Source organism: Eucyclogobius newberryi, unplaced genomic scaffold (assembly GCF_026437365.1).
Source record: "Eucyclogobius newberryi isolate DKJ021-1_F unplaced genomic scaffold, fEucNew1.0.hap1 SCAF_5, whole genome shotgun sequence".
NCBI lineage: Eukaryota > Metazoa > Chordata > Actinopteri > Gobiiformes > Gobiidae > Eucyclogobius > Eucyclogobius newberryi.
The window spans coordinates 20150299-20167619 of NW_027316167.1; the positions used below are offsets into that span (position 1 = coordinate 20150299).

The 17321-nt window shown below is 38.1% G+C and overlaps 2 protein-coding genes across 2 annotated transcripts in view; both read right to left on the reverse strand.

Annotated features, from left to right (window-relative positions):
• Positions 1 to 786: 786 nt before the first annotated feature.
• Positions 787 to 7596, reverse strand: smyd2a (SET and MYND domain containing 2a). The gene is made up of 12 exons (XM_072465091.1): positions 7300 to 7596; positions 6163 to 6226; positions 5719 to 5829; positions 5577 to 5637; positions 4997 to 5124; positions 4838 to 4905; positions 3155 to 3257; positions 2952 to 3062; positions 2741 to 2861; positions 2471 to 2645; positions 2292 to 2400; positions 787 to 2225 (listed from the first exon to the last, which is right to left on the reverse strand). The coding sequence occupies exons 1-12, from the start codon at positions 7464 to 7466 to the stop codon at positions 2142 to 2144; spliced, it is 1302 nt and encodes a 433-aa protein (XP_072321192.1). The 5' UTR covers positions 7467 to 7596; the 3' UTR covers positions 787 to 2141.
• Positions 7597 to 7782: 186 nt separating this feature from the next.
• galnt2 (UDP-N-acetyl-alpha-D-galactosamine:polypeptide N-acetylgalactosaminyltransferase 2) overlaps positions 7783 to 17321 on the reverse strand; it is a 34261-nt gene continuing 24722 nt past the window's right edge. Inside the window, exons 4-16 of the mRNA XM_072464890.1 lie at positions 16539 to 16637; positions 16388 to 16455; positions 16221 to 16286; positions 15995 to 16116; positions 15396 to 15483; positions 15185 to 15272; positions 14990 to 15093; positions 13837 to 13963; positions 11978 to 12070; positions 11601 to 11684; positions 11280 to 11406; positions 10765 to 10884; positions 7783 to 10691 (exon numbers count right to left, since the gene is read on the reverse strand). Of these exons, the coding sequence (XP_072320991.1) occupies positions 10536 to 10691; positions 10765 to 10884; positions 11280 to 11406; positions 11601 to 11684; positions 11978 to 12070; positions 13837 to 13963; positions 14990 to 15093; positions 15185 to 15272; positions 15396 to 15483; positions 15995 to 16116; positions 16221 to 16286; positions 16388 to 16455; positions 16539 to 16637 (1342 nt within the window). The 3' untranslated portion in view covers positions 7783 to 10535. The remainder of the gene's footprint in view (positions 10692 to 10764; positions 10885 to 11279; positions 11407 to 11600; positions 11685 to 11977; positions 12071 to 13836; positions 13964 to 14989; positions 15094 to 15184; positions 15273 to 15395; positions 15484 to 15994; positions 16117 to 16220; positions 16287 to 16387; positions 16456 to 16538; positions 16638 to 17321) is intronic.

The window sequence follows — 17321 nt, forward strand, 5'->3', positions numbered from 1 at the left end:
ATTTTTAAGATAAGATTTTTCATAATTTACATAACGCTGTAGCTAGCTCAAATTAAGCGTTCCAATTTCAGATGCATATGACTTTTTCTGACCAGAGTAGCTTGCAATTTTGCATCGATGAAAAACCGGGTGCTAAAGGGCCCAGCTTGCAACTTTTAGACTTTCAAGAACGTCTTGATATGCAGTGGCAACAATATTACGGACAAAAAACGTTAATATTCATCAAATATTTACTAGACAACTCAACACAAATACCATATTAGCTCATCATAAAAGCTTTTCTTTCTGTTTCTGCAAAGACATCTTATCAAAGACGTCCATAACAAAAACCAGCACAGCTACCGTTGGCTAATCTTACTGCCAAAACAACATTAGCATCGTTTTTAATCAAACTCCATAGCAGCCATTCAATATAGAAATATGCGTAACGTTTTGTGAGGCCGTGTTAATTACTAGTTTTGAATACGTAGTGTTTGCTACCGTTGAGTAGAACAGTATTACTCACTTTTGGGCGCGATGCTCCTCTGTTTGGATCTATGGTTCTCGTGTGAGTGAAATTCAAATTTGGGAGGAAGAACCGCGAGGAACTTTCTTCAACTGTGATTGGTTGATCTGTGTGACGTAAGCTGTGAGCCGCGCTTGATTGGTTATGACCATCCAACTGACTTGGCTCTACAGCTTCCCCTACCGGCGCATCTGTGCCAAAGTTAAAAGCATGAATCTGACAATAAAATAAAATCCTTAAATAAGTTCACAGGACAAAATAAAGAAGAAGAAAAATATGTGTAAGTAATTTATGTATTTTATTGAATTAAACAACACGAAAACTGACACATATAATTTAAGAATTGCAACCAACCTAAATGAACACATTCATGCCTGAAGTTTGCTGATGTATAAGCGATTACAAAAACAATTGCAGTCAGTTGAATGTTTTTGGATAAACCTTTTCATAGTTGTAAGGCATGCAGGGTATTTCAGCCAGATGGGATCACCAAAAATAAAAATAAAAAATGTCTCTGGTGATGCTACAATAAAAACACAATATTGATCATACTCTCTGCATTGCTGTGTAGTGCATATTTTAATTGTGACATAATATTTCATAGCATTATTTCTGTTTAATAATTCCCCATTGATAGTAATTTGTGAGAGCTTCAAAAACATGACTCACTGTATGATTCTCACAACACCAATTATTCGACCTGGTAACTTCAAATTAGTTTAAATTACAGAATGGTTTAAAGAAAACTGTGTTTTCTAATTTTGATAGTGATCTTACAATAATATATTTAGTAAATTGATAAGGCCCATTTGATGTCCAATGTTTACTGTAAATTGTAAAATACTTAAAAACAAATAGGCCCAGAAATGTTAAGTTCCAGCAAGTACTAAAACCAAGACTTTCCATAACACAGACAAAAGCTACTGTGCTTTTCCCTTTTCCCTAAGAAGTCCAAAGTATTTTTTTTGACAAAGTTGTCTAAATAATTAATAGAGTAAAAAAGAAAAGACAAATAGTTGATTTCTTCCAAACCCATTTAACAATAACTCAAGACCATCAATGCAACAGATTAACATGTAATAAATATAATAGTCAACAAACAATACTGTAAGACAACTCAAACAACATGGCTGTTGTCACTGTGTTTTTCCTACACAAGCTTTGCTCGGTTGGTTGCTACTTAGTACATGATGCAAACAATTTCTTCACAGTTGAAATTCAAATCAGAAGATTGACAACAAAAATGTTTGGAAAATTGGGAGCCCTTTGTCCAGCTTCCCCAAAGAAACCCTTCATATTCCATATTCCCCATTATTGGGTCCATCGGAGCATTGACTTGACACAGGGCATAAATCTGGCCAAGACTGTTTTGTAGAATGGCTTCTGAATGTGTATCCTTTAAAACAGATTTTTTAAATTATTTTTATTTTTTACTTGCAACAGTATATTAAATTGGAGATAGAATACACAATGAAGCAAATATGTTATTTTGAATATCCACAAAAACTGTAGTCAAATCTATTAAGACGAAATGTAAAATGAGTGAGGTACAGTGAAAGCAGGGGCCATGCAGCTGCTTCCGTTTTGTCTAAGCCGGTGCTCCTTTCAGTTTCTTTCATGCCCCATCACCTCTCCATCACTTTTGCTCCTGAATTTCCCGTTTGACCTCAGCTACATAATGGTGATCTTTGCCGTGAGCCACTTCCATAATGGCCAGCGCCTGGAAAGAAAATGTATCAATTGGTATGCTGTAATTTACTCATAAATAAAACAAATGAGTGTTTACCTTTTTCAAAGCTTTCACTCCCTGAGGTTTCTTTTCTAGTCCTAAATAAAGACGTCCCAATTTGAGAAACATAGACGCCACATTAAGGGAGTAGGCTGGATAGTGTACACTGTGGACAAGAATAATTTAAGAACACATTTTGCCCACACGTTTAACTTCATATTTTCCCCCTGTTTTACCTGTATGGGTGAACAATCTTCTCTCCATAGCTCATAGCTCCATCCCAGTCCTGCATGTAGAGACACACTCCCATTGCCTGATACATCATGTGCAGCATGTAAACATTTGTGTCTGAAAATATGGACCCCATCTTTTCCAGGCTGAGTTGACACATCTCCAGTAGCTCACTCGGAGGTGCCAGAGAGTTAAAGAAGACACACCAGGGTAAAAGCGGTAAAATCCAGTCCGACTTCAATTACACAACAGCTTTGATTACAAAAAAAGGATATTCTTGTAGTGCTTTGCTCTCCTGAACTCTTCAATGACATTCTTTGCGTAACGGACCATAGATTGAATTTCCTCTGGCTCTGGTCGTGTGCTTGACTTTCTGATGGCCATTTTGGCTTTGTCCTTCACAAAGTCAGAACGCAAAAAAAACTCCTTTAGCAGAATATTTACATAACACAGTTTTATTATGATAGTATCGATATTTCAACATACCTTTGACTTGGTGATGCACTCCGTACATTCACATGAAAAGAAGTACGAGTCTAACAACCGCTCTTTCCGGTCCTCTGTTGGGTAGAGCAGGTCTATGTAACTGTTGAATATCTGTGAAGGAAATAAAAACATGAAATACAGTAAACTGCAGTAGCATTTATGTAAAAGGTGTAATCCAGAAAGGCAGGTGGTTAATGATGTACCTCGTCTCCAGGATCAATCTCCTTCACTGCTCGAACCTCAGCCACAGTGCCTTTATAGGTGACGATGACATTAGGACTACAGCTGTGATTCATAAGTGCTACACTGTAAGGAAGAAGAATGATACACATCAAATAAGTCAATATTGTAAAAATGTCCCTTATTTGTACTAATAGGGAAAATGGAAAAAAATAAAGAAATAAAAAGTTTGCAAAAAATGTGATGTGAAAAATAGTTTATAATAAAAGTAGAAATATATATATTCATATTGTGCATGAAAGTTCTACTTCTTTTGATGTCAAATTTATTCCTTTTATGTCCACATGTTCTTTGTAATGACCATCCATCCATCCATCTTCTGCCGCTTTATCCGGGGCCGGGTCGCGGGGGCAGCAGTCTGAGCAGGGACTCCCAGACCTCCTCCTCCCCAGACACTTCCTCTAACTCCTCCGGGGGGATCCCGAGGCGTTCCCAGGCCAGCCTGACATAGCCAGACATAGTCTCTCCAGCGTGTCCTGGGTCTTCCCCGGGGCCTCTTCCCGGTGGGACATGCCTGAAACACCTCCCGAGGGAGGCGCCCAGGAGGCATCCGGAACAGATGCCCGAGCCACCTCAGCTGGCTCCTCTCGACGTGGAGGAGCAGCGGCTCTACTCCGAGCTCCCCCCGTGTGGCCGAGCTCCTCACCTTATCTCTAAGGGAGCGCCCAGCCACACGGCGGAGGAAACTCATTTCGACCGCTTGTATCCGCGATCTTGTCCTTTCGGTCACTACCCAAAGCTCATGACCATAGGTGAGGGTAGGAACGTAGACCGACCGGTAAATCGAGAGCTTTGCCTTTCGGCTTAGCTCCCTCTTCACCACAACGGTCCGATGCAGCGACTGCATCACTGCAGCCGCTGCACCAATCCGCCTGTCGATCTCACGCTCCATCCTTCCCTCACTCGTGAACAAGACCCCGAGATACTTGAACTCCTCCACTTGGGGCAAGGACACCCCACCCACCTGGAGAGGGCAAGCCACCTTTTTTCGGTCGAGAACCATGGCCTCGGATTTGGAGGTGCTGATTCTCATCCCAGCTGCTTCACACTCGGCTGCAAACCGTCCCAGTGCATGTTGCAGGTCCGGGTTTGATGGAGCCATCAGGACAACATCGTCTACAAACAGGAGAGATGGAATCCTGTGGTCCTCCGACCCCTGACTGCGTCTAGAAATTCTGTCCATAAAAATTATGAACAGAACCGGTGACAAAGGGCAGCCCTGGCAGAGTCCAACATGCACTGGGAACAGGTCTGACTTACTGCCGGCAATGCGAACACATCTCCTGCTCCGGTCATACAGGGACCGGACAGCCCTGAGGACACAACTGAGTCTTGTTTTTCTAAAACTGAGTCCAGATGACTACAACTGAACCTTTTTCTACTATACTTTATAATCTAATAACTGGATAATGGTTAACATTTTAGACTTGGCTGCCACTGTTCTACTGACTCAATTTCTTGCACCGTTAACAAGAGTAGTTCTGATATTTTTTTTGGAAAATGGTTTTCAACTTCTGGTTCCCGCATTGACAAATCTCATTTATTATAACCTTTTTGACAGATGCCATTCACATATATCAGTTCAAGCAACCAGGAATCTATTAGAAGTCAATAGGTAACCTAATAGGAAGAAAAATCATACGTACTCAGGAAAAACGGCTGATCCCAAATGTGAGAGCTCCTCATCTTCTATTGTAAAACCATTACAATTAACCTGGAATTTACAAATGTGTACAATATATAATTTAATACACAAACACCTTTTGAAACCCGAAAACAAAACAAAAAGACACTATTAAGTTTACCTGTGCAAAGAGTTCAATGAGCGCCTGCTCACCAGGAAGATCATGGAGGTGTTTGGAATAAAAATGATGCAACGCTGCAATGTCTGCCTGGTTCATCTCGTCTTTCTCAGTGTCCATTTTGTCTAAATCTGAGGAAACAAACATTTTAGGTTGAAATGTTAACAAAACACAAAATGAGATCCAGACAAATTAAATGCACGTGTCAGTGTCAGTCATGTCGCAGACGGTGGCAGTGGTCAGCAACTGCTCACAAACGTCTGTGAACAAATGTCACCAGTGGATTGTTCCATGGCCACAGCTGTTGCAGACTAATGAAACTTTAAACACACCAACTTAATTATGATGGGAGGTTTGCAAGAATTTGTTCATGTAATTTCATTAAAACAATTCATCTAGGGCACAGACATATGTATGTGATTTGTCTGGATCTCATTTTGTGTATTGTGTTAACATTGGCGTAACTGTGTTGGACAGAATCAGGACTGGAGGCTACAGCAAAAGCTACTTTTAGAAACGAGCCCACGTTAATAAAAATAAAACTGCATGCATTTTTAACAACACATACAGTGGACCTACTTACGAGACTCAAACTCCTTCAACAGGAGGACTTTTTCTGAAGGAGTGGGCTCTGTTGTAACTTTCTGTAAATCAACAAAACAATAACATGGTAAAACAGTATAAAGTATAATAGCAACATTTGCATCTATATTTTAATTACACACCTGTTTTTGGATAATTCTTGCTACTAATCGAACGGTTTCTGATGGACACCAGTTTTCACCATAGGCACACATGGCGAGACACTCCATTTTATGCAATGGCCAATCCGCTCTCTAAGAAATTATCAAATTAACAATGAACATCAATTATAATTACAAAGTAATAACACAAAAATGTTGTGCTTCATTAGTGTGAATAGTTCCACCACCACAGAGCTTTTCAGTACTATGTTGGCGTTTAATGAGAGGTGTAAACAAAACTAGACAAAGGTCGGATGGGCCGCATTGTCATAGCAACAGCCTAAATGTTTTTTCACCCAGCTAAATGTGGTCCGTTCCAGAGGCAACAACTTAACATGAAACATGTTCATTAAAAAACAGATTGCTGGAAATGTGGAGATTACTGATGATTTAATATTGACGGGGTTTGTGAAGGAAGAAATTTACCTGGCAGTCAACATTGCAGTAAAATGCTTGTTTGCATTTTCCACACTTGGAAAGGTCCTCTTTCCTGTAATAATACAAATACATTTTGACATCATGACATACTATCAGGAATGTGTTGGGAAATGTCTAAACACATTCACCGAAATCACGTAACAGCGGCGGATCCAAACTAACAGGGTGTGTATGAGACTCATTGGGGAGCAAATACAATACTTTTCTAATACATGTCATTATTTACTTTCTTAAAGTCAAAGGATTATGGCAGGATTTGATCTTGTCGTGTAGTCTGCAGCCTAAACTGCATGAATAAGAGAAAAGAAAACATTGCTCTTGTGGCTTTAATTTAGTGATAAATAACTGCATGACAAATTTAAAGCCGTTTAATCCAATGTCATGTATTTACAATACACAGTAATATAACACGCTCTTCCCAACACCGCATCAGACAGACAGGAGTTTAAGTATCGACCAATTAAACATAAAAAAATAAAAGGGTATTTAGATATGAAGGGCAGGGCAACAAAAACAGAACATAAAGTACACACTGTAACTGCTTAGACACATGGAGCACTATTTTTAGAAGTCTAACCTTTCACTGCTCTACAAACCCACTGGGCACAAGTGAACGTGCACATTTAAACGTGAATTAAAGCTTATAATAAGAGACAATGCAAGGCTACTAAGCCAAAACATTAATTATACAGGCTTGGGTCAGAGGGTTAACAGTGTATCCTATATGTTGATGGACTGCATATTTGTAAAGATCAGATCAAGTCTTGTACACATAGGAATGTTATAGATGTCCTAAATCACCTAATATTCATCTGTGTGGTGTCATTCCAAAAGCATGAAGCATGTGCAGATGAACAGTGTATGATTGAACGGATGTAAAAAAGGAAGCATTCCCAATTTGAATGAATGTGCTGGACACAGCACGTGGTACATTAGTTGTCATATATAATGCTAAACTGGGTGAGGAGCAGGGCAAATGCTGCAGTGGAAGAGTCATGTGTAATGACCCATTCAGTCCACATGACACAAATCAGGCAGGCACTGCTAAGCAAACACCGATTATTTAAAATAAAATGTTTGTAAAATTAATTATGTATGTCCTGCTGTTCAGAGAGCGTGCATTACCTGGTGAAACAGTGTTCACAGTGTGCTCCTCTCTCATTCACTGTTAACACGTAAGAAAAGGCAGGACAGGCGAAGACGAGCTCACCCACGGCGAAGTGACGCAGCGCCTGCAGGCCTCTGCCCTTCCCCGGGCTGTCAAACCTCTCTGTCCCCTCGATTCCCTCCATCTTCACGGCGTTTCCAGTTTTACGGTTCTGCAGACCCCCGAGCCCCCTCTAATCCACTGAGCCGAGCACAAAAATAAGATTGTGGCGAGGCCACTTCCTCCCACAATGTGTACATTGTTTTAGTGCACTGCCGCCTGGTGGACAGGATATGAACAGCAAGAGATAGAAAAGGGCATCACAGTTGTGATTCTCTTACCACTGGGGAGATCTTCATAATGAATAGGTTACACTGTGCCCTAGGGCCCCTTTTTAAATGAACATGTTAACAAAAAGTCTTTGTTTTGGCGGTGAAGGTGAGAGATAAGATGACATACAGTTTGTTTTTAATATAAATGCATTTATTTAAGTTAATCATATTTTCTCATTCAAAATTGCATTTCTGCAGTTTCTATAAAACATGGAACAATTAGAAGCACTGTACAATGTGACAATAAAACTAGAAACTGCAGCTGAGTACACAGTGTTTATATATGTACATAATGTACACACATGTGGATATCTACAAAAATAAACATGTGAGATCTATTTATGTTAGACACCATAAACAAGGCCACATCCCTTAACCGCATTAGTTTAATATCCTTTCCACCATTTAGCCTCGGAGGGTACATGATTTTCCTTAAGAATACATTTTCTCAGTCTATAACTTTCTAAGAATTAACATATGGTGAAGAAGCCCCTTGATAGTTGAAATAGGTAATCTGAGGTGAGCAATGGATGACAACTGCTTAAAACATGTGGACTTAAAAATCAGTCCATTAAAAAAATAAACTCCCCTAAACAAAATGTTTTGTTCAGTTACACGCACAGAGATTAGTTTTGCAGGAGAATAACAAACCCAAAAGAAACAGAACTTTGGCACATTTTTAAAGATGTAAACATTTAATTAATTAATCAAAATGTGGCCCTCAACGAGTTGTTACAGTCACTCTTATACATTTTAAATAAACATACTTTTCCCAAAGATAAGACTTGGGGTAAATATGCAGACAGCTGTATTTGCCATAGTTACTCAAAAAATAATCATTTCTGATTAGCAATCTCCCTTAAGTTAATAATGACAAAAACATTTCCCCTTTTTCTTTCTGAGACCAAACCTAAAATGAATTAATGGTTTTTCACAGTGAATATTGCCAAGACTTCAGTAATCCATTATTTTGTTTTGAATTGTTAATTTCTATGGCAATGGTAGCATAATAAACAAAACCTACTGCCTTTAAATGAACACATCTGAATTTAATGTAACTGCTGAGAAGACATAGCCAGATTAATAAACTTTACTAGTGTACGTGATTCCACAGTAATACATTTGGGTTTTTAAGTACCTCGCAGCTATCAGCGGCCCACTTTAAGGTCATTTTTAGGTTTAATCATGGCAACATAACGCCTCATGTGTCTCACTACGGCCACAAAACGCAGCAGAGCAAACCTATCAAGTCACAGGATAGGCTCGAATCAAATTCTCCATGTGAGACACTTTGTTTACATAAGACCTGGGTAAAAGTAAGAGAAACGCCGACTAAACCTGAGCCAGCATCAGACAGCAACTAACAAGACTGTCCTCGTCAGAAGAGTTTAGCCCAATTCAGAAACAGTTAAGTAGAACAATGTACAGATGTTCTATCAATTATGGCTCCAGACACATGCCTTCTTTTACAATAATCCTGAAAATAAACCTCTTCAACAGTCGATCATAGATGTTTTTGCTGTAAAGTAGAAGAAACAAAGTCATGTCAAACCGGCCTTGCATTACCAAACCATAAAATTACAGTATGCTGTTGTTGACCACACAAGTTCAATTGTGTGCAAAAAGCCAGTGCACAAACCATGTATGGTTCACTTTACAAATAAATGGGTCATTGAGCAGGAACAATGAAAAGACATGGAGTGGAAACAGGCATGCCGACTTTACAGAGTTTACTGTAAGCTGAAGAAAGCAAGGTTTTACTTTGCACTTCTTTGTGTTTTCATCTTCAAACACAGCCTCGAGCCACTGAGTCAACCCACAGCAGCTGAAGAATCTAATTTATGGTAAAATTATTGTTCTTAATGCTATTGTTCTTAAATATTTTACTAGAAGCACTTTTGGGGGACAGTCGGTGCATGTAACTTATCTTTGAATCCTAAACCAACTGTTTTTAATTTGGTTTGTTTATAGTAAGAGTGAACAAACAAAACTGATTTAAAATGTTAGTGTTGCAATTTTTGTGAAAATGAACATCACAATTTCCCCATTATTCATGATTATTGACTTAGCAATTGTGGAATCTTTAATTTTCTTTCATTACCAACATTCATCAAATACCATTCATTTAGTATGTGACCAGCGCTTAATTTGACATAAACAGCCAGATAAAAAGGCAATTCACTTAAGTTTTTGGAACATTGATTTGGAAACTTAATTTTTCTACTTAAATTATCGATTGACCAAACATAATCTTGGCATCCCTACTTTCAATTAAATTATGACAATGTTACTGTAGTAGCCAGTGCCACAGTCGGACATCAGAAGAAACAAAATCAAGATGCTTTCTCGTTTTGGAGACACCTGTCCAGTACCGACTTTGGGCCCACGCTGAGGGCCGGCCAACTCACTCCCACAGAGGGACTCTAGTCATGATTGTGTAATTAACAGAAATAATTATTTCTAAACTATTTTTATGAAATTAGAAAACAATTATTTTGTACTAGCATGAAATAATAAAGTAAAAACATAGTCCTCATTTCTTGAAAAAATAAAAAAAAAGTAAAAACTAAATATTTACTGAATTTTCTTTTCAACCACCTATGAAGACACTGAGGTATGTAGTTTGGACGGCAAGCATCTTCATTGTCCACATCATTGTCTTCACGTCACGTTTATCCATGATCCCATTATTAGTCCTCCTGTAGGCTCCCAGGGCCCTTTGGGAGGGCTGGGGTGTTCAGAGGTGCTCTACCTCAGTCTCACCCACGAGGAGGTGAAAGAGTCAACAGTTCAAGACTTTCACATTGAGTCTTTATCCCTCTTCATTCTGCTGGCATCACTGTCCAGTTTTCTCTGTGAAATCGATACATTCTCTTTGCCCCCTACGACTGTAAATTCAGAGTGAACTTCCACTGTTGGTTGAGGCTTGGCCCGCAGACCTCAACAGTGAGACCTCCCATCCTCGCGCTGCGGCTGTCCAAGCACAGGTTACTGCCTACGTGACGAAGCTTCGAGTTGGACTCAATCTGCTCCCATTTCTAGACAAAGAATGAACGATTATTGTATTGTATTGTGATTTAAAATGTTGTTCGAATTGCTCTGAGGCGTTACCTGTCGGCTGTCATTCTCTCGACATCCTTGGAGCTTGATTAAGGAGCTCGCAGTTCTGTCCACCACAGTCAAACACAGGTCCATGTGTTTGACAGATTTGTCCTTGGTCAGAGCCCATTCCTGAACAAAACACATGTTAGAATTGAATGTCTTTGTGACAGCACCGTGCACCAAGCTTCCAGTCAAGTGTGTAAGACTTTCCTCAATAATGTTTGGAGAATAGATGACAAATAATCAGATCATAATTTTATGCAACATTTGCACTAAAGGGTGGGCTGAACAATATTAAATACAGCAATAAAATCGTTATGGACAGGACTAAACGCATGAACCAGAAGAATGCATACTACCCATTACTTTCACTGACACTTGGTCACTACACCATCAGGCAGCACCTCCTCAAAATCAAATACCATACTCAACAATGCAATACAATAATAACTGATAGAATACTTTCACTAACAGAGCGACCATCCATGAAAACGGATGTGCGAGTTGGGGAAAATCGAATTTACCTGATTGCCCCCTGCGTTGTGGCACTCGTAAACGCCCACAACTCCGTCTGCGAAGTGACCGAGCGTGTCCAGACAGTTTCCTCCCTGCTGCAACGCTCCAAAAGCAATGTCCTGATGATCTGGGACCCTGAAGACAGATATCTATTAAGAAAGCTTCAACAAAAAAACAAAAAAAATATGTCATTCCCCTCTCAATATGGTGCACAGCAATTGACCCCAAAGCACGAGAAAATACTTGTTAAAATAAAATAAAAACTATATAGAAATTTAATGTCATTCAGTGCTTTGTAGGTTAACTGTGCCATTTTTAAAAGCTCCTACCGTAGTTCAGGGTACACATTCTCCAGATACCACTTGAAGGGTTGGCAGCCTAATCTCTTTTTCATCTCCAGGCGACTCTGTATGCTGCAAGACAGCAATGAATTATTTATTTCCCTATGGTTATAACTGTAAATAACAATGTCTTGTTGAAGCCAGATGTAAAGAATTGTAAACATGTTTTATTCGTGTCTGACACTAGAGGGAGATGTGGCAAACTGAGACGGCAGTTTCACTATCGATGAATTAAAAGTAATATTTGTGTTATTTTTGTAGAAGTTACAGCTGGAATATTACAGGTGTACATTCAACTCAATTTACTTCTCCACTTGTAAATTATGTGCTTAGATTTAGTTTGCAGGAAAAGAGCCGGTGCTTACTTTCCATAAGGGACATTTCTGGCAGAAGGAACGGCAGCGTAGTAGAAGTTTTTGAATTCATCCATCCACACCTCGGCCGCTCTTCTTGTGTTCCTGACAGAAGAAACAAAAAAAACGTTAACCGTCTTGTTGTGACTAATTAATTAATTTTAAAACAGGATGCAACAGTACAATTAGTTTCAATAGTGTGTATGTTTGTATATAACTACTATCCCACAAAGCAAACAGGATATCAATTGAACTGTAACAAAGGAACAACCAAGTGTCATTTAAAGTCACTTAAAAGGCAACCAACAATTATTTTAGACAGAAATTATTTTTTTGATCAGTGGATTAGTTAAATTATCATTTATTTTGCACACTGAGACATTTAAATACATACCAAATAGATATGTAACAATTTAAAATATCAACCAACTAAAAAGTAGAAATATGAAAGCTCCTAGATAGAGAATATTTACAAATAAAGTGCATCATTTACGATCATCAGAATTTGTTTGTTCTTTTTGACATTTCGACTTTATAACGCCACAGTCTTTGTAATCAAAATGTTTTTCAAAGTCTGTAAAATCCAGAAAACGACGATGAATATTTTTTGCTGCAGTCCTACTAAAAAGTTCACATGGCTCCTTGAAGATTTTTTAAGGTAAACCATAAAAAAGTTTGAAAGTTCAGCTCTCAGTAGAATCATTACAAAAAGCATTAAGGCGGAATGGCTCCCTGGGGTCCCTGCCAACAGCCCCCAGGGAATGACTCTGACTGTTCACTTTTAGTCAGTTTTCTCTGTCTGAAGGCAATGTAAAAGAGCATTTATTTCACTCGCACTTCTAAATCTCATTTAAATTTAGTTCCATAGACAATACGTCTTGGCATTTCCATGAGAGGCTCTAGTCTGACGTCTGAAGATCCATCATAATGCCTTCATTTGGCGCGCAGGGCTTTGCTGGGCACCGATCCACGGTGGTGGTTGAGTATTTCAAAGCACGGATTCTAATCGTCTCATGTTTTATGCTTATGATTACATGCCATAAATCTGCAGAAACATCCATCGTCATAAATTTGTGGCCTAATTAAGTCTCAATTGTCTCCATTTTGCTGGAATCAATTACCAAATCTCAGAGCGATGACATAAATGACTAATGAATGATCTGCATCAGTCCTTAGGCAAAATGTCTTCATTACCGCAATTTAGCTAGTATTTATATGACAAGCTTTAGACAACAATCAATAAACTAAGGTCGAAGACACGACCACAGAAATAAAAGAAAAACAATTTAATCTGTTTTTTGAAAAAGATGTTTCGACTTTCAAAGTCATTCTCAAACTAGTATAAGATATAAGAATAAGATGTATCTTCTTTCTGTTTCATTTGTTTATGCCAATAATGACAATGCACTTTTATTTATTAACTCAAGTTAATTGTGTTTGTTTTTCTGAACATAGAACTAACAAAATTAAATGGCATGAGCAATAATAAAAAAGGAACATTTAAAAACATTGCTTTGCCTTGAATGTTCCCCAGTATAGTATTAAGCTCATCAGAGTCCACTATATAATAATGTAAGATATGCCTAATGCCTAAAACAGTAACATCTTCAAAGTTTCAAGCTCTACCAGAAAAGTTACTTAATAATGCATAATATTTGTGAGGCCAATTTAAAAATGCACAGACTGGACTACTAAGATAAATAACTATTGTTCATGTCCCTAATTAGGATAATGATGAGATTAAGTTGTTTGTATTACTGGCAGGTGGCAGCAGTTCATTAGACATGTCGATGGACAGGATGTTGAGGCTGATTTGTAAATCCTCTATTGTGCATATTTACATTACGGTAGTTTCTTTGTGTTGTCGTTACCTTGCAAACACAGTGCCACTACCTCCTGGAAATGTGTATGGATGCTGCTTTCTGAAGACATGGCCCACTCGGCTGCAGGGAATGATATCCAGGCTTCCACCGCACTGCCACACTCGAAATGAGATCTCTGAAACAAACAAACTTAATGAGTTTCCTTATTGATTACAAATAATCCTTTGTCAAACGCATCCATCCAGGTAGTACTACTGCTAATCCAAAGCCTATAGATATGATTATACTTTCTATCCAGGGATGTCAAGACTATTCCGTTAATACATAATCATGATTATCTAGGGTACAATATAACTGTAGGAACTAAAATAATAGTAATTACCATTTTAGAAGCAAAAAGTCAATCTATCATCCAAAAAATGTAAATGGTCATAAAGCTGTTCACATACTAGAGGAATGGTAATCCATCAAACAATGAAAATGAATCAAGGATTTCACTACATCTTGGTTGTGGTGTCAAAAAGGATCAATAATCATACAAAAGATGTTTCTTCTCAAACAATTGTTAACACCGAGATATGATATTGTTGTATCCCTATGTTCATCATTTTGTTTCTACAGAGGCAAGTGCAGCGAGGAGTTTTTTTTTTTTTTTTCATGAATCATTGACTCATCTGTTTATTGACAATGATTGTTGAAATGCAAGAAAACACAAGGGAGACAGTTGTTACTCTGATTGTTGTGATTGCACATTATTACTTGCCCTGAGTGCCAAAAAGATCATCACATTTACAAGTCATTTGTGTTGATCTACTTCTATACTCTGCAATGCTTGTTTGATTATATATAATGAGCACAATATAATGCCAGATGCTATTTTCCTTTTCAACGCAACCAAGACATGTACTTGAATAAAATACATTAAGACAGATTGTCCAGTGCTACTAGAAAAGACTGTTGAGATTTCTGAAGCCAGCGAAAATTGTGGGGTGAGCTAAAAGTAAAGAGTTTAACAATAGAAAATGAATGGAATCGGCAAATGGAACACATTACCACGCTGATAATAAACGCCGATCATCGCTTCTTTTCTTCTCTGCCTGACACTTTGACGCACTTCTCTCATTCACACCAGTCTATTTAAACCTTTGTTGTTCACGGCACTAACGTGATCCGCTTGTGTGTGCGCAGCAGTATCACTCACCTAAGTTCTCTCCTCCCCAGACATCCATCATCATGTCATACTTCCCCAGTAGCTCAAAGTAGTCTTTATCCATGACAAAGAGACCTCCCGCTATCATAGGAGTCCTGGAGAGAAGCAGAGAGGAGAAGAAGATCAGCATCTGCTTAAAAGTGCATATTTCATTTGGTTCTGAGAGAAAAGTATCCAGCGACATACTTTATTGGGGCGATGGGATTGCCTTGCCGTGCCCTTCTCTGCTCCAGTGTCATGTAGTCCCATTTAAAGACCAAATTCCAGTCAAATCCTACAAACAAAAAAAGAAATCAGATGACCGCTTGCAAGGTTGTAGCAAAAACATGAAAGAATCTCCCAATAATATCGTTTAGGATTTTGTTTGGGGCTTCACAGTTCAAAATATCTTCTGTACCTCCTTTTAGATCTGCAGAGGCTCCAACGTACTGGAAATTGTCCATGTTGATGACATCTATGATAGGAGAAACTACTCGAGTTTTATCCTGCAAAGAACAACCAAAAATGAAATAAGTTTGTGTAAATTATAAAATGGAACGTAGTAGTTCTTATTCATCTATGATTTAAAAGTTGCATAGTGTAACTTTTCAGGTGGAGAGTCTGACACCTGCTTGTCTCCATTGAGAGGTTAATGCTTTTCCTGGAATGTTTCACTATAGGACATTAAACTTCTCTGTGGAAACAAGCAGGTTACTGTACGTCATCAAGCCAAGTTACAGGTCAGATCTGTAGAGAGCGAGCGCCCAATTACAGTAAGAATGTGTTTTTCCAAGGCATTTTTCAGCAATACAAATCCCTATAATTTAATTAAATCAGGATGTGTTTAATGCCATAATACATTTTGTTTTTACATGCCTTTCTTTGAACCCAAGGGTGCATAACAAAGAACAATAAAATACATTTTAAAACATAAGTAGGTGACAGAGAGGTTCCATAGTGCACCTTTAAGCACAATGATTATGCAGCGTAATGCTACAGTTGTGTTATTTCTTGTACCTCAGCCACTCTCTCCAGCAGCGGCTCTAACCAGTGGTCGTTACATTCACAGTGAGAGTCCAGGAACGTGAGCACTGGGGCGGTGGCAGCGTCTGCTCCTCGTACCCTGGAACGCATCAACCCTGAAACAGACAAGCAAGTTATTTCAGTCAAAGGAGGAAACTCAATAAAACGTGATGTTATTGAATCAAAAACAGATTGTTTTCTTTTGTCTTTGGCCAATTACCTTCTCTGCGGTCGTTCCTCAATATACGCACTTTCTCAATCTTGCCCAGCAGTGCTCCATCTTCAGCTAAAAATAAAGTATGAATGTGAAAACAAGTCGTTTTTGACAGCTTGAGAGTTACAAAATCTTTTATATACAGCTACTTATGTTTAAATAATTTTACTTACGGTTGTCACTGTAATCATCCACTAAAATGATCTCTTTGACCAAATGGGATGGGCTTTTATTCAGGACACTAAATATGAAGTAAACATTTCAATTTTTTTTTTTTAAAGTGGACAGCAAAAAATTTTATTTCAAAATGTGTTTGAAGCCCACCTGACCACAGTCCGCAGCAGAGCAGAGCGTGCCTCGTTGTGGAAGGTGATGACAACACTGGAAGCTGGCAAGTCAGTTTTCCACTGTTTATGTCTGCAACTAAACATGGAAAAACACAAACATGAAGTTGGAAAAATGACTGTGGAATGTTGCATTTGTGAACACAAAACTGGATAAAAAAATAGTACGGTTGGGCTTGTGCTGGTGTTATTAAAAGTATCAATACCCATTTACTAATCCACAACAAAACTAGAATCTAAACTACTAATTTGAACATGTATCAATACTTAAAAAACAAACAAAAACCGTAGAGCTGCATAATTTTGGGAAAAAAATAATTTACATTTAAATTTGTGATATACATTTAAAAACTAAGATTCTGTTCAGAGTGCACAATCTTTAATCTAAATTTCCCCATGTGGGACAATAAAGGAATATCTTATCTTATCTTAAATAAAACAACATGATATTTTGTTTGTTGTTGCTGACATTCTATTATCTAAATAATTGCAGGCTTTTCGATTTGATACTTGCATCAACTTAAACTTCTATTTTGGTTTCGATTACAAGATATTGTGCAGCCCTAATAAACGGGAAAAAATTGGGCATTTACAGAATAAAATATACTATAGATCCGAACAAATTAAAACTATTCTCTGACCAAATGGTAATATCAAAAAGGTCATTATTTGAAAATTATATTACATTGTCAAAAATGTTTTGTTAACATTCTCTTTCTGTATTGAGCATCAAGCTTTTTTCCTTACCATCAAACACAAAGTG